This window comes from Atheta coriaria, unplaced genomic scaffold (assembly GCF_025399875.1).
Source record: "Atheta coriaria isolate IRGN ID8LTWV9N9 unplaced genomic scaffold, Caltech_Dcor_3.1 hic_scaffold_8_pilon, whole genome shotgun sequence".
NCBI lineage: Eukaryota > Metazoa > Arthropoda > Insecta > Coleoptera > Staphylinidae > Dalotia > Dalotia coriaria.
In genome coordinates this window covers 2,460,244-2,477,406 of record NW_027045450.1, presented here as the reverse complement: position 1 = coordinate 2,477,406, position 17,163 = coordinate 2,460,244, and the positions used below count along the sequence as shown (strand labels likewise).

The window sequence follows — 17,163 nt, the reverse complement described above, 5'->3', positions numbered from 1 at the left end:
AAGTGAAACAATTTCAATTAACAGGTCAAAGAGGAAATGCAAATTCATGTTGCAGAACAAGTCAGTGGGACGGTGCAACCAACTGGGATGTGTGATGTTATCTATAGGGGTCACACCAGTCCCCTGGCGGGACAAATTGAAAACCCTAGCACACAGCATCTCTACTGGAACATGGAGGGTCCATTACTCTGTACCCAGAAGTACATACCATCAGCTAATCAAAGTATTACTTTGAAAGTAACTGCTTTGGAGTTGATGTCTAAGGAACCGCTGTGTTTCACACAATGCGGGGATAATGGCTGCCGATGTGTGACCGGAAGTCCCATGAACAAAATTGATCATGTAATTATCGTCGATGAGGAGGATGTTAAAGTGGCCTGCCTTTGTGGTTATCAATATGAATGGTTGCCTGTAAGTGTGAGGTCCTGGGGACCACTTACACTTGTCTATTCGGTTGCTCATTACACCTGGAAGAAGAAGGGTTTCGGAATGACTGCTTCCTACTCTTTCAATTCTGACACCATATGTGGGGAACAAGTTTACACTCTCCACACGGGTTAGTATTCTGTGAATAGTATTCATTTAATGACAAGGTGCTTACAAAGTGATATGATCCTGATAGGTGAAATAGCGTTGAAGAATCTCACTCCCGCCGAGAATCTGAATCATTTTTACGAGCAGGGATGTTCGTGGACGCTGCACTCGAATGTGGAGCGACAGCTCGAGCTCGACATCAGCTCGAAACAGAATCGTAAGTTTAACAGCCGTGAGAGATTTGCGCGTGGTTTACGATGTTCTCTGTAGGTCCCTGCACTGCGTGGAACATCAGCATTCACGAATATGCCGCTAATGCCAACAGTAAACACCTTGGCGAAGTGCTGCACACCTTCTGTTCGCGTGAAACACACAAGGTGTTCCTGTTACCGTGGAAAGTCTCCACCGTGATAGTTCGGTAAAAATTGTTTTTTATATCCGTGATAAAATCGTATATTTTATGTTATTTCTAGATTGAGGACATTAAGCAGAACTCTGCCATCGTTCAACATCAAGTGGAAGTCTCAAGCGTACCGCACCAGGGAAAACACACGTTTTATAGCGCCTACACCGGCGTCCAGCTCAAAAACAACCGCGAATTTCTTGTACACCGCCATTTTGTTACTGCTCACACGTAGCTGAACGCTGACAGTCCGACATTCAACGACACACTACAACGAGCTGCTGCCCACTAGTCACTAGGTACATATTACATAACAAAATGGCTGATTATTTACCTGCGGCCATTTTGATTCACACAAAACTCACCACAGAACAGTATTATAAAAGAGAAGGATACTTTCACGCACATTCTAAGCATAAGCATACGCATACAATTAGATAAAAACAAAAACAATGTGCACCTTATTACCTTGAAGTGAGTGTGTGTGGTACTGAAATCAATTCTGAATGAATTTACACATAATGTCCATTTTATACACACATCCTATTAGCTGTAAAACCGTGTTCAGCAGGATAGTTTCGGTTTGGCATGTTTTGAAGGATATCACTCACTCCAGAGCCTATATTGACAGATAAGTACGAGTTGGAAACATCTGTCGGACGAAAGCTAGTCGTTATTAATTAATTAGTGAAGGACCTTAATTCTTGCTAGTCATCTATCTGTGATATACGTAAATTAATTCGGTGAAGAAATACAACAAACTAATTAAAATAAAAACTAAACTAATATGACAACCACATGCGATGGAAATTCAACAAGAATGAAATTATTATTATGAAATTGTTGAATATTTAATTCTAGTCATGTATGGAGGGAATCTTAATGAAACACATTGAAGACATCAATGAATACATTAGTCTCCATTTTTGAAATTGTTACATGTTACCCACTTTGGAAGCTGCTGATGGCAGCTACGCTCTTACATAAAGAAAAACTCTTTCATTGCGATATGGCTACTCTTGTACAGATGATAAATTGATAAAAACACCTCAATAGAGAAGTTTGTTGTTACATGTGTTTGGATGAATAATGTATACTGATTGTGAGTCAATAAGCAAAAGACAGAAATGCATACAACCCAACGATAACAATAAGCGCTGCTTAACATATCTTTTAGTGCAAGATTTGTCTATAATTAAGCTTGCTACTAGCAAATTCATTTTGTTTTTTTGGTTTTATTACAATTGATTACTAACCAACAACCAGCAGGGGTGATGTATGTAGATTTGCTGTGTACTAAAGTAAATCGATGTTAAGTAAGCTGTTTTGGATAATAGACGGTAGATTAGCGAAATATGCAGCAACATAGCTTCAACACCGTTCTAGAAGAACCGATAATTGCGATCTTTTTGAATCATGTTATTTGTATATATCCTAATATTTCGTTTGTACATTACATATTTATGTAAAACAACATTTGTTAGTTTTTATTAAATAAATCCATATAATTCCCAAGAATTTCTTTAAAACGTAACACGCAATGTTCACAATTTTCATGTAGTTTTCATAAATATTTGAAACTTACGCCAGAAAGCGCCACGAGTCACATTTAAATTCCCCACCAATTTTTCCGGGTAGTGCGAAGCTATATAAGAACAGCGCCCAGCGAGCCTGCTTCATAGTGCTTAAGCAATACAATCGCAGCTAATACATTTTGCAACCACATGTATATCAAGAACGAAATGTGAACGATACACGTAGCGCTATCTAGCAACGTTGGGAAGCAGAACGGAAATCAAAATCCCAATAAAGTAAGTAAAATTTTAAGCATTTACTTCTTATTTAATAATTGCGAAAGTTTCACCTTATTCAGTTTAAATTCAACATGCTACCGCGTTTTGCCATTTCCACATCACACTTTCGCCAAGTAAACGCAAATGAACTCTGCTCTCCAGTGAACAGTAAACTTGTGGTGGGCAAAACAGCCGATACTCGATGACTTGAAACTCGTTGGAGTGCGGGCGAATCGATCAAAGTCTAAAGTGATAAAGCGTAGACACTGGACGCATAATTATCGTATATTCCAGTGGCAGTTCTATTATTATTCCATTCGGCGACGTGTAAACACTTATCTCTGGTGTATTCTTCTACATAGAAAAAAAGACAGCAAGAACAACGAAAATGGGTCGTGTATTTGTGATTGGTGTTGGTATGACCAAGGTAATAAAAAAATATATTGTTATTTTTGTTTATGTGTATGTTTATTGCGTTAAATTTACGATTATGTCGCTATAATCATATTAGTTTTTGTTTTAAGTAGTTGTAAAGCATAATTTGGTTATGTTTAGTTTGAGAAACCTGGTGCTCGAGCTGATGCAGACTATCCTGACTTTGCAAAGGAAGCAATTGTGAAGGCACTCAAAGATGCTGGCATTGCTATGTCTGCAGTGGAGAAAGCTGTGTGTGGATATGTGTATGGTAAGTTTTTGCTGAATCATTATCATCAGTTAATGATGCTTAATAAATCAATTTTTATTTAGGTGACTCTACATCAGGTCAGAGATGTGTTTATGAAGTTGGGATGACTGGTATTCCAATTATCAATGTCAACAATAATTGTTCCACTGGAGCAAGTGCATTGTATTTAGCCAAAGATTATGTACAGATGGGTGGTAATGATTGCGTTCTTGCTGTTGGCTTTGAGAAAATGGAACGTGGTAGTTTGTCATCAAAGGTAAAACTTTCACTTTGTATTCACACTTGATTACTTCAATTTTGTTCATTTTACTTTATTTTACTTTTATTTTTGTGCAGTTTATGGACAGAACAAATCCATTGGATAAGCATGTTGGTTACATGGGTGAATTAACGGAAATCACAGCCGCACCATTTGCTGCCCAGATGTTTGGTAATGCTGGCATGGAATACATGAAAAAATACGGCGCTAAACCTGAGCATTTCGCTAAAATCGCCTACAAAAACCATAAACATTCCGTTAACAATCCGTACTCTCAGTTCAGGGATGAATATTCCTTGGAGCAGATCATGGCTTCTCCTAAAGTTCATGGAGTTCTTACAAAGTTGCAGTGTTGTCCAACTAGCGATGGTGCAGCTGCAGCAATTGTTGCTTCCGAAGCATTTGTCCGGAGGCATGGTTTGGAATCCCAGGCGATTGAGATTCTATCGATGGAAATGGCAACTGATTTGCCTTCATCTTTCAATGGCAATAGCTTAATGAAAGTGGTTGGAGTGGACATGACTCGTTTGGCTGCAGAACGTGCATTCCGTAAAGCCAACGTCAACCCCACTGATGTTCACGTAGTCGAACTACACGACTGCTTCTCTGCCAATGAACTCATCACCTACGAAGCTTTGGGTCTGTGTGGACCAGGCGAAGCCATTCAGTTGATTGACCGTGGTGACAATACCTATGGTGGTAAATACGTTGTAAATCCCAGCGGTGGTTTGATTTCCAAGGGACATCCTCTCGGAGCTACCGGACTCGCGCAGTGTTCCGAGCTCTGCTGGCAACTCCGAGGTGAAGCAGGTGCCAGACAAGTTAAAGGAGCCAGAATTGCGCTGCAACACAATATTGGTCTTGGAGGAGCTGTGGTCGTTGCTGTTTACAAACATGGTTTCCCCGAAAAGGCGAAAAATATCAGAAATGTTGCCGCGTCTACAAACGAGGACGATTTCCAAGTGACAAAGTACTTGCGAATCATGCAAGAGGCGATGAATGAGGACAAAGATAATCTGATTGAGAAACATCGTGGGGTTTATGGTTTCCACGTGAAGAAATCCAATGGTGATGAAGGTTTCTGGGTGATTGATGCCAGCACCGGGAAAGGCAAAATTGAATTTAACGGAACCAGTAAGTAGACAAATTTATTGTTAATAAAGTATATGAATGCATGGTTTGTTTTTAGCTAAACCACAAGTTACTTTCATCATTAAAGACGAAGATGTCGTAGAATTACTCACGGGTGAAATTAACCCCCAGAAGGCATTTTTCCAGGGTAAGGTAAAAATCCAAGGCAATATGGGCTTAGCGATGAAACTAACAGAGTTGCAACGCACGGCTGCGTCGAAAATCGCCGAATTGCGTTCTAAGTTGTAAATGATATTTGCACTATAACGAAATATCTACAATTAAGATTGGTGACTGGTCAGTAGATGGTTACGGTTTTATATAACGTCGTTTGTTGTTACTGGACATTTAGGCGACATTACAAGCATTTTAAATCGTTCTATTTTAAATGTGTGATTTTCAGCACGGTTTTGTTAAGATGAGGTGGATTTTCTATTATATTTTGTTATAATTGAATAAAACATGCAATTAAATGTAATTATCATGGTTTAAAAATTAATCAGTTCAAGTGGGTACAATTGCGGGATTAGTTATTTTATAAATATAAGTTGATATGGCGTGACTGGCGACATCGAACAACGTATTTGCGTCAACACAAAATCGATGTTTGTGTTCAATGCCAATTCTTATCTCTGGTTCGTATCCTTGATATTTGCTAGGGTGCGCGCACATACCTGCTTAGCAGCCTGCGCAACGTCGCGCACGCTGCTGGCGCGCGTGACTTTAGTATAGTCGGGTTGTTGTCGGTATCGGATGTTGCCCCGCGTACGTATGCATCTCTTGCACGTTGTCATTTTAATTCGGAAACAAGTGTTTGCGTTTACTAGTGATATACGGGTGTTGTGTTCTGTTAAGTGTTAATCCCGAGTGTAATATTTCGGAGTCTTTGGATATCAGATCAGAGGTAAGCACCACGAGGCAAATTTCATTGTTTTCTCATAACATCAAGCATGCTTGTTTGTGGACAAGACTCGTTATCGTAGTGAAAATATTTCACTCTAATGTTCTATTTTGTTCCAGCTTTCCGCTTTGATATGTACTGCGCCGGTAAGTTAATAAAATTATTCTTGTTAATAAAATATTGGTAGGTGCAGAACGAGTATACTTGAATTGTTCTCGTTCTTGTTGACTTGTCTACCTGCTTATCAGTTTCTGTGCATAAACAACTATTTTTATCGCGTTCTCTTGATTTTGCCGTGGGCCGTTGCAGCTTTTCTAGCAAACATTGAAATATGTATACGTTTGAGATTAAAAACGATATTTGCGCGCTTGAAAATATGCACTTCTATTAATCGGTTTCCATTATTTAATACAACACTCTTTCTACATTGTTGACAAACACCGGGAACGCAAGTTAATTCTAAATATTATTTAACTGGTATTTGGCCTTTCGCGTTAATTTATTCCGGTTTTTTAGGTATTGTGGGCGAACGAGGCCTCACACAAATTTGAGCGCGATGCCTGGAAATGCAGAATTTAATTTAGTATTTCCCTGTATTGAAATTTATTCCAAGAAAATTCCGTAACGCGAGTTATATTGAAAGTTGTGTGTATACGCACTAGTACTCGTTGCGCTAGGAATTGTAGTTTTTTTGATATAACACGCGAACGCGGTGTCACAATAAGTTAGGAATAATTTTCCCAGATGCAGAATTTAATTATATATCTCCCTGTATGGAAATTTATTGCAAGAAAATTCCGTAACGCGAGTTATATTGAAAGTTGTGTGTATACGCACTAGTACTCGTTGCGCTAGGAATTGTAGTTTTTGATATAACACGCGAACGCGGTGTCATAATAAGTTCGGAATAATTTTCCCAGATGCAGAATTTAATTCTATATCTCCCTGTAATGAAATTTATTGCAAGAAAATTCCGTAACGCGAGTTATATTGAAAGTTGTGTGTATACGCACTAGTACTCGTTGCGCTAGGAATTGTAGTTTTTTTGATATAACACGCGAACGCGGTGTCACAATAAGTTAGGAATAATTTTCCCAGATGCAGAATTTAATTCTATATCTCCCTGTATGGAAATTTATTGCAAGAAAATTCCGTAACGCGAGTTATATTGAAAGTTGTGTGTATTCGCACTAGTACTCGTTGCGCTAGGAATTGTAGTTTTTTTGATATAACACGCGAACGCGGTGTCACAATACGTTCGGAATAATTTTCCCAGATGCAGAATTTAATTCTATATCTCCCTGTATGGAAATTTATTGCAAGAAAATTCCGTAACGCGAGTTATATTGAAAGTTGTGTGTATACGCACTAGTACTCGTTGCGCTACGAATTGTAGTTTTTTTAATATAACCCGCGAACGCGTTGTCATAATAAGTTCGGAATAATTTTCCCAGATGCTGAATTTAATTCTATATCTCCCTGTAATAAAACGTATTGCAAGAAAATTCCGTAACGCGAGTTATATTGAAAGTTGTGTGTATACGCAATAGTACTCGTTACGCTAGGAATTGTAGTTTTTTTAATATAACACGCGAACGCGGTGTCATAATAAGTTCGGAATAATTTTCCCAGATGCAGAATTTAATTCTATATCTCCCTGTAATGAAACGTATTGCAAGAAAATTCCGTAACGCGAGTTATATTGAAAGTTGTGTGTATACGCAATAGTACTCGTTGCGCTAGGAACTGTAGTTTTTTTAGTATAGCACGCGAAAGAGGTATTACAATATGTTCGGATTAATTTTTCCAGATGCAAAATTTAGAGGGTGGATTGGATTGTAATTTGTATTTTTATTTCTCTTTCTTTTTTTGTGGAAACATATCGAATCTTTATTTCGTGGAATCAAAACACACCGATGCTGTTTATTATATTAGCATCGTAAATTTAAGCAAATATTCTTCAATTCTTTCATGAATATAACTCATAATTTTATATTAATTCTAATACGTTTTTATTATCAGCAGATGATTACGGACTATTGTGTTACCTGGTAAACGAGAAACGATGCATGTTCAAATTAAATATCACTTAAATATTTAATGTAAAATCGGGCAATCTGTCAGCATAAGAAATCAGAATTACTCAAATCGAATTTTAACTTTTTATTACCTTTACTAATCTAAATTTCGAAACTACTGAATCATATATAGATGGCAATGGCATGGACTAAAAATTGTAAAATAAACTTGTATTGTTTATTTCTATATTTATTAGCAAGCGTGAACCCCTTCGACACAAGAATTGTGTTTGTTTGAACACAATATACACTTTCTTATCGCATTGCCGTGTGTCGTCGTTGCCAGCACCTCACGCCGCATGTTGCTGCATCTTAGTTTAGTTTTGATCCCAGGTAAAGTGCCAAATGAAATTCGCACACATGGTCGCGTGCCGTCGACGCGCCGGCCTTGCGCATCTCTTGCTTTCTTATCATAAACTGCCTCGTCGTTGCTTATACAGTTAGCGGCCAGTTTCGTGCCAGTTGCGCGTAAGTGAATCGCGACCATGTTGATTTGATATTCATCATGAGGATGACCCATCCTGCTGGTGTAGATGACTTTTAACTAAACAGCACAGATTGTTTGTTTTTCTCCGCTGTGTGAATACAATATTACTTACTTTCTTACTTACTTACTTTTCTTTTTTTATTTACAGTATTTGCCGTGCCATGAAGTCTGATGAGTTCTGCATAGGTAAGTTTATATTCAATTATATATTTCGTTTTATTTTCTGCGTCGATCATTAAGTTTAAGAGATATTAATTATCAAAAATCGTCGAAAAAAAGTATCAAGCACCCCCTCCTTGGCAATTTTTTTCTTAAGACTTAAAATTTTGTCTCTCATATTTTCCTTTTAACTATCCTATCTGATAGAAAATAGTCCGTAGATTAAGACGCTGCGATCAGATCTTATTTATCTCTTTTAATTTACGAGATATTCGGGACTGAATAAAATGGGGAAAAATTGATAAATGTCACTTTTTAGCACTTTTAGTCGCATTTTTCGACCTTTCACTGTAGGAAATATAATTATTTTATATTTTTATCTGATAGACAATTTTCCAATCTTTCATAATCAACAATTCGTGGGTTGCTATCTCGTTTAGTTTAAGAGATATTAATTATCAAAAATCGTCGAAAAAAAGTATCAAGCACCCCCCCTTGGCAATTTTTTTCTTAAGACTTAAAATTTTGTCTCTCATATTTCCCTTTTAACTATCCTATCTGATAGAAAATAGTCCGTAGATTAAGACGCTGCGATCAGATCTTATTTATCTCTTTTAGTTTACGAGATATTCGCGATTGAATAAAATGGGCAAAAATTTAAAAATGTCACTTTTTAGCACTTTTAGTCGCGTTTTTCGACCTTTTACTGTAGGAAATATAATTATTTTATATTTTTATCTGATAGACAATTTTCCAATCTTTCATAATCAACAATTCGTGGGTTGCTATCTCGTTTAGTTTAAGAGATATTAATTATCAAAAATCGTCGAAAAAAAGTATCAAGCACCCCCCCTTGGCAATTTTTTTCTTAAGACTTAAAATTTTGTCTCTCATATTTCCCTTTTAACTATCCTATCTGATAGAAAATAGTCCGTAGATTAAGACGCTGCGATCAGATCTTATTTATCTCTTTTAGTTTACGAGATATTCGCGATTGAATAAAATGGGCAAAAATTGAAAAATGTCACTTTTTAGCACTTTTAGTCGCGTTTTTCGACCTTTTACTGTAGGAAATATAATTATTTTATATTTTTATCTGATAGACAATTTTCCAATCTTTCATAATCAACAATTCGTGGGTTGCTATCTCTTTTAGTTTAAGAGATATTAATTATCAAAAATCGTCGAAAAAAAGTATCAAGCACCCCCCCTTGGCAATTTTTTTCTTAAGACTTAAAATTTTGTCTCTCATATTTCACTTTTAACTATCCTATCTGATAGAAAATAGTCCGTAGATTAAGACGCTGCGATCAGATCTTATTTATCTCTTTTAGTTTACGAGATATTCGCGATTGAATAAAATGGGCAAAAATTGATAAATGTCACTTTTTAGCACTTTTAGTCGCGTTTTTCGACCTTTTACTGTAGGAAATATAATTATTTTATATTTTTATCTGATAGACAATTTTCCAATCTTTCATAATCAACAATTCGTGGGTTGCTATCTCTTTTAGTTTAAGAGATATTAATTATCAAAAATCGTCGAAAAAAAGTATCAAGCACCCCCCCTTGGCAATTTTTTTCTTAAGACTTAAAATTTTGTCTCTCATATTTCCCTTTTAACTATCCTATCTGATAGAAAATAGTCCGTAGATTAAGACGCTGCGATCAGATCTTATTTATCTCTTTTAGTTTACGAGATATTCGCGATTGAATAAAATGGGGAAAAATTGATAAATGTCACTTTTTAGCACTTTTAGTCGCGTTTTTGGACCTTTTACTATAGGAATTCCAATCTTTCATAATCAGCAATTTGTTGGTTGCTATCTCTTTTAGTTTAAGAGATTTTTATCTGATAGAGAATTTTCCAATCATATTTCCCTTTTAACTATCCTATTCATAATCAGCAATTTGTTGGTTGCTATCTCTTTTAGTTTAAGAGATATTAATTATCGAAAATCGTCGATAAAAATTATCAAGGGGGGGGGGTGCTGATTGACAATTTTTTCTTAAGAATTTAAATCTCATCTCTCAGATTTCCGTCTTAACTATTCTATCTTATAGAGAATAGTCCGTAGATTAAGACGCTGCCATACGTCCCGCGCGCTGTCTCCTAGGGCCGCATCAACTTGCTCCATGCAGCGAAGTCTAGTTTAGTCTAGACTACAGGTAATATGCCTATTGCAAATTTGCGTACAAGGTCGCGTGCTTTCGACGCGCCGTCTTTGCGCACCTCTTGCTTTCTTATCATATACTGTCCCGTTGTTGTTTACGCAGTTTCGGCATGCACTATCGGTGTATTGCAGCCAGTTTCGTGCCGGTCGCTGGTTAATCCAGTCGCGTTTTGAGAGACTTATATCGTTTATTCGGACTTCAATATTCTAAATTTGTGTTATACTTGAAGATCAATCGACTATTTATTTGTACATTGCGACTATAGTAATTTGTTTAATGTTGGGATATGCCGGTTTTTTTTATCGCGTTTGTTATGAATATTACAAGTCACGTGATAGTGGATGTGAAAACATTCTTCACTCGGCGTTGAGTTTGGTGTCGGTTACTAAATTAATCGAATATATATCGCCCCCATGTTGATTCTCATCATTAAGATAGATCCATCAGGCTCGTGTTAGTATTATTTAACTAAACTTTGTGCTGTTTATTTGTTTATTTTGTGTTGATCGTTAATTATAACATAATTCAATTGTATGAAATATTTTTGTTTTAATTTATGTTTTCGTTTGGTTACAGCACTCGTTGTGCCTGGCAGTCCGATAATCTGTACACTGGTAAGTTCATAATTCAATTATATTTTTTGGTCCAATTTACATTTGCTGTTTATAAACAACGAACTACCTACCTGCAGGGCCGATGAGACTGGGATAAATTCCCCGGGGCCCGGCTGATCGCTCTTAAATCGCAATCACAAAAAAATAGCAAAAATTGACGATTGCCGGAGCCCGCGGCTTTTCCCTGGGGCCCGCGCTGGTTCTCGACGGCCATGTCTGTATTTCCCTGTATTGAAATTTATTGCAAGAAAATTCCGTAACGCGAGTTATATTGAAAGTTGTGTGTGTGCGCCGTAGTAGGTACTCGTTGCTCTCGTAATTATAGTTTTTTTAGAGTAACACGCGAACGCGGTGCTACAGTTAGTTCGGAATAATTTTCCCAGATGCAGAATTAAATTCTGAATAATTTTCCCAGATGCGTATTTGTGACTCGTGTTTAGCGCACCTTACGAAGGTAGCGGTAGAAGTGACTCGTGTTCAGGGCACCGTACGAAGGTAGCGGTAGAAGTGACTCGTGTTCAGGGTACCGTACGAAGGTAGCAGTAGAAGTGACTCGTGTTCAGGGCACCGTACGAAGTTATACTTATTTTGCCTATTTTAATATTTTATTTTATAAGGAATATTTAAATTAGTCGCGGTGTTGTAAACATCAATTATTGAATTAACTAAGGTATACAGTAAACTTATACGAAGACAATTGAAAACAATAAATTATTTATTTGTATTGGTAAATTACAAATTCCTGTTTATCTTCATCCTTATTGCATCTCAAAACCAATATATTCTATTCTTATGCCTAGAAATATTGAAAGTAAAAGTAGATTTCGTGTATGTGTGTTATTTCAATATTGTGAATTTTTACTTTCGTCTTCTCGACTATGTGTTTACCACTACGTTTGTGTATAAACAACTTTTTTTGTTCAACTGACGCTACGTACGCTATCGCTTATCGCTACGTACCTGCCTTGTACCTGGTTTCGCACACCGCACACGGCAGTAGTTTCACCGCGTGGTCCGCGAACGCGTGTCTCTAACCGCCACGCGTTTTCAGACTTCAATTATTCAATTAATCGTCGTGCATTCTTTTCGTTATCAGCAAAATATTCGTAACGAGCATGTGTGCTTGTTTTGTTTGTTTGTTTGTTATGGCGGTTAGAGTGTTCTTAAGTGAGAAATAAGTGTCCGATAATCTCTGCGCGAGTTTTCAGTTGATAAGATATATGCCTGGATCTAAAATTTCTTTATCAATGCACTGGTAGGTGTTTAATCACTTTTTTTCGCGGAAAGTTAAGACGGTTTAACTTAAATTGATTATTCCATTTGAGGGATATTAATTTTGCAGATTACAAACACATGGTAACATTTTTGTCAGAATTCTTAGTCCTGTTTCCGAAAATAATTATTATTACAAACACTGGGTTAAAAAATATCTGAGGATTATTAAAATGACAATATTCATGTGGCCGACCACGCTCACTTTGCCGTCGACCGTCGGCTCGTTCCTCTTTTCGCTGAACGTTTTTAATCGAATTTCACTCCTTATCATCATTAAATTAAAAAGTTTCATGTTGATCTAATAAAATCTTATACGAAGAATAGTTTTTCGTTATTTTTATCGTATTTACCTAAAAAATCTTTGAAATAAAAAATCTTTAAAATCGTAAAATCTTTGAATTTGTGTTAAAATATAGTTGTTTCGGTATAAATTTCTCTTGTCACGATGTGAATGTAGATCATATTTGTAGTTTTTAAAACCTTCCTTTTGTAACACCCTGAATATTTGTTTTCCTAACAGTACTTTAGTAAATCGTCTTTATTTCTGAGTTTTGAGTGTTCTTTGTTTTAAACTTAGAATTTTCCTTTTGGTACACCCTGTATATTTGCTTTTCTTTGTGTCCGTGAAAACTTTAAGTTTTTTTGTAACACCCTGTTTATTAATTTCCCGGAGCATCGGGTGAAAACAAGCAATATTTGTAGTGTTTAGATGTTTTCCTCTTTGATGGTTGAATTTTCTATTTGTGACACCTTGTATAATCGTTTTCCTTCACATCCCTGAAAATTTTGCTTTGAGTGTTATTAGAATTTAACTTCTTGCACTTTGAATTTTCTTTTTGTAACGCCCTGTATATTTGTTTCCCAGGGTAACCGTGGAAAACTAGCGATATTTGAATGTTTAGATGTTTTCCTGTCTGTACTTAATTTTCTGTAACCCCCCGGTATATTTGTTTCCATTTTCAATCACGATGAAAATTGACTTTGCTAATTGCTTTATCCTGCTAGAACTTCACTTAGTGATACGCGATTGTTTGCGCGGCTAAGCAGGTCGTAATTCCAATTTCAATATGGCGGCATGAATTCTGTTGACTTGTATTATTTTACATTGTATTTATTAATAAAGAAATGTTAAGAAATATTATGTCTTATGCTTTCAATGTACCCGTTCTATCGTTTCAGGTACAGGTCTCCTCTCTCAGGGGATGATCCCCACTATAAAAATTGTTAAGGTATCCTGTATGACTTGTGTACTCCATCTTTCATTTCAGCTACAGGTGAGAACTTGTAAGAATATTTTTATGAGTCCCCTCCCTTGAGGCGACTTAAAAATTAGAAATATTTTTACAAGTCCTTAAAAGGATGTCCATATAAGGAGTTCCCTCTCTCTGGGGATGATCCCCCTCCATAAAAATTGTTGATATGCCTGATAATTCCGGGGATGAAGCGCAGAGGCATCGTAGCTGTAGGATGGGCCGGGAGCAATGGACGCATCGAAGCAGTGGGCGATCGACCAGAGCGCCGGAGGCGCTCTGGGAGATCGACCTGTGACTGTCTTATAACGACACGTGCCAAAAAATTTAAAAATCTGATCCACTCCTGTTGCTCTTTCTTCTATCTCCTCCTCTTCTCTACTCTACTCTCTGTTCTCTTCTTCTATCTTCTCCAATTCTCTACTACTCTCATTCTTCTATTTCTTTTCTCTGTTCTCCTTTTACTTTCTTTCTTCTCTCTTATTGCCTTCAATTGTATTTCAATTTCTCTTATATTTCGTTGCAATTCATATATGCAACCCAAATTTCACCTGTTATTTTTATATTTGAGAAAAATGCCTTCTATACCTGTGATTCGATCCGTGCCTACTAGCATGCCAGCAGGTGCACGTACCCACTCGACCACCGAGTGTTTTTATCATTTATATTTGATTCTTGTATTTATGCTTCTACTTTATTCAACTTTTTAAAAACAACAACACAAGTCTCAGACATGTTGCACTCACTCCACTCGTATAATATCTATACTGAATGTGTGAAACGCTCATATACTGAAAACGGCAAGGAGGATACCAAAAGCAAATATGAAAGAGATATTATTTGATATTAATTTTATTTTATTGACAACATTTAAAAATACAAACATTTTTTAAAGAGAAAAATATCGGCAACTATTAAATGCGGCGGAAAACTTGCCTTAAAATATGCGCACATTTGCAACTCTTCTGCGATGAATATTTGGAACTCCAGGGTCCTTGTAAGCGTATCTTCTCCAGGCACATCCGTTGTATACTTATGCGCATTAAACATAAATCCAAGTTATTCTGGGCAATAACCGATAGCCGACGGACACGCACGCCGTGCACATGCAGGCCAACACAAGTGCAGTATAATCCACACGCGAAAAATATTCCCGACGACCGACAGTAGTTCACTCGTGCTTATTATCTGGCGAAATTCCGATCACGCGCAATTCTAATAAACGTCGTCGTTCTTTTATTGTATATAAATCGATTTACGATCAATTTATATTAAGAAGAGATAAAACTAGTCGCGATGAACACGCATGTTTCGCTCGGCAACCGGAGTGGAACTGAATGCGCGCTCTGAAACGACCACGACGTCACGCGGTGTGGCTATTGCGATAGGCTCAACAAAAAATTGTTTACAAATATACAAATATTCGTGTATCTAAACTATACCTGGATATCACAACTCGCACACTAGACAGTATTTTTACGGCGCTCCCAACGTCAGCTAATTAATTGCAAGCTGGAGACCATTTTCGGAAGCAAATAAAATTACAAAAAAAAATACAGTTTACTATTAGTGCAACTAACGTACAACAGTTCATATTTAGATAGATAATAGATATTTATAAATGTACATATTTCAATTATTTTTTAAGTTCTGATGGCATGTAGATAATATTTACCAGGTTTTCGGTGACATGAATCCTTGTGGTGAGTTGATCCCGGATCTTGCCAAGCCTCGCATGCGAGTGCCCGAAATAAAATCAAAATCATCCTTCCTGCTAGAAGTCAAGGAAATCCATTTTACAAAGCTTGGCGTTATATGCAGCTACACGGAATGATATTATTTCAACCGACGATAATCCGGGAGTCTTCTTCAACCAGCAAAAGACGATCCTTCTTTGCCAAGTGGATGTGGGACACCTGCAGGATCACGACCAACAATGTAAAAGTATGCCCCAGCGACCATGCGCGCCTTTGCATACCACTGGACCTCAGTTGTCTGCAAAGCAAAGTTCTTCTTCCCCGCTTTCCTCTATATTTCCAAACAGAATTGTACATGTTTATCTTCAGTTATTGATTCATATTTTTTGAGCGATGCCAAATTCATTGACCTAAAAAAGACATAATAAAGAGCAAATGTTAAAAAAGACATAAATTAAATATTAAAAAAGTAGTAAATCCATGTACTTACAATTTGAATATAGGCAACCTTAAGAGATGGAAACAAGAAATACTTCTTTTCATGTGCTGTAACAACTGCATTTTCCATTTTCTACAGAATCCTCCCATAATAAAAGAAGTGGAATAAATTGTTCTCCGATCCAGGAAATGCGACAAACCAGAACCGTAGCCAAAGTTACCTGAAGTTAATAAATACAAAATAATTACTGAAACATAAAGAACCACTTCTGTGGTAAATAACTATAACCGGTCGTGAGACACAGCCCATTTTCCACCGCGTGTTTTAAAAAAATTGAAAAAATGTAAAACTTTAAAGACGTTTTTGAGATACTTCCCGTAAAATTTTTGGGGTCAGCGAAAGTGCAACATAAACAGAAACTCTTTTCGTAACGAAATATCAACATATCATAAAAATATCACTAACCGTTCGCGAGATACAGCCCATTTTCCACCGCGTGTTTTTAAAAAAAGTGAAAAATGTCAAACTTTGAAGACATTTTTGAGGCACTTCCCGTAAGATTTTTGGGGGCAGCAAAAATGCAATATAAACAGAAACTCTTTTCCTAACGAAATATCAAGAGATCATAAAAATATCTCTAACCGTTCGCGAGATACAGCCGATTTTCCACCGTCAAACTTTAAAGACGTTTTTGAGGCACTTCCCGTAAGATTTTTGGGGGCAGCAAAAATGCAATAAAAACAGAAACTATTTTCCTAACGAAATATCAAGAGATCATAAAAATATCTCTAACCGTTCGCGAGATACAGCCGATTTTCCACCGCGTGTAAAAGTGAAAAATGTCAAACTTTAAAGACATTTTTGAGGCACTTCCCGTAAGATTTTTGGGGGCAGCAAAAGTGCAATATAAACAGAAACTCTTTTCCTAACGAAATATCAAGAGATCATAAAAATATCTCTAACCGTTCGCGAGATACAGCCGATTTCCCACCGCGTGTTTTAAAAAAAAATTGGAAAATGTCAAACTTTAAAGACGTTTTTGAGGCACTTCCCGTAAGATTTTTGGGGGCAGCAAAAATGCAATATAAACAGAAACTCTTTTCCTAACGAAATATCAACAGATCATAAAAATATCTCTAACCGTTCGCGAGATACAGCCGATTTTCCACCGCGTGTTTTAAAAAAAAGTGAAAAATGTCAAACTTTAAAGACGTTTTAGAGGCACTTCCCGTAAGATTTTTGGGGGCAGCAAAAATGCAATATAAACAGAAACTCTTTTCCTA

At 36.8% G+C, this 17,163-nt stretch overlaps 2 protein-coding genes and 2 long non-coding RNA genes across 11 annotated transcripts in view; 3 read left to right on the top strand and 1 right to left on the bottom strand.

Annotated features, from left to right (window-relative positions):
* The window catches only part of LOC135797753 (uncharacterized), a 57,126-nt gene extending 54,671 nt beyond the window's left edge, over window positions 1-2,455 (top strand). For all 3 annotated transcript variants that reach the window (XM_065310261.1, XM_065310259.1, XM_065310258.1), the window contains 4 exons: window positions 56-556; window positions 623-751; window positions 805-952; window positions 1,008-2,455. In XM_065310261.1, coding sequence (XP_065166333.1) covers window positions 56-556; window positions 623-751; window positions 805-952; window positions 1,008-1,176 — 947 coding nt within the window. In that variant the 3' untranslated portion in view covers window positions 1,177-2,455. The remainder of the gene's footprint in view (window positions 1-55; window positions 557-622; window positions 752-804; window positions 953-1,007) is intronic.
* Window positions 2,456-2,811: 356 nt separating this feature from the next.
* On the top strand, window positions 2,812-5,283 carry ScpX (Sterol carrier protein X-related thiolase). The gene is made up of 5 exons (XM_065310262.1): window positions 2,812-3,157; window positions 3,286-3,415; window positions 3,478-3,671; window positions 3,752-4,808; window positions 4,864-5,283. The coding sequence occupies exons 1-5, from the start codon at window positions 3,119-3,121 to the stop codon at window positions 5,052-5,054; spliced, it is 1,611 nt and encodes a 536-aa protein (XP_065166334.1). The 5' UTR covers window positions 2,812-3,118; the 3' UTR covers window positions 5,055-5,283.
* A 222-nt stretch (window positions 5,284-5,505) lies between these two features.
* Window positions 5,506-13,630, top strand: LOC135797588 (uncharacterized). Of its 2 annotated transcripts, XR_010549587.1 has the most exons (5): window positions 5,506-5,709; window positions 5,826-5,852; window positions 8,420-8,457; window positions 11,182-12,474; window positions 12,562-13,630. It is a non-coding gene; the product is annotated as an uncharacterized lncRNA (long non-coding RNA). The 2 variants fall into 2 exon arrangements; XR_010549586.1 differs by having other exon boundaries at window positions 11,182-13,630.
* A 1,025-nt stretch (window positions 13,631-14,655) lies between these two features.
* LOC135797196 (uncharacterized) overlaps window positions 14,656-17,163 on the bottom strand; it is a 140,007-nt gene continuing 137,499 nt past the window's right edge. For all 5 annotated transcript variants that reach the window (XR_010549483.1, XR_010549487.1, XR_010549486.1 and 2 more), the window contains 2 exons: window positions 15,932-16,100; window positions 14,656-15,851 (listed from right to left, as the gene is read on the bottom strand). This is a non-coding gene — a long non-coding RNA (uncharacterized lncRNA). The remainder of the gene's footprint in view (window positions 15,852-15,931; window positions 16,101-17,163) is intronic.

Coding starts and splice junctions, on each gene's coding strand:
- ScpX (XM_065310262.1), top strand. CDS start 3,119: ATGGGTCGTGTATTTGTGATTGGTGTTGGTATGACCAAG. Junction 3,158..3,285: donor TTGGTGTTGGTATGACCAAG/GTAATAAAAAAA, acceptor GGTTATGTTTAG/TTTGAGAAACCTGGTGCTCG. Junction 3,672..3,751: donor GTGGTAGTTTGTCATCAAAG/GTAAAACTTTCA, acceptor ATTTTTGTGCAG/TTTATGGACAGAACAAATCC.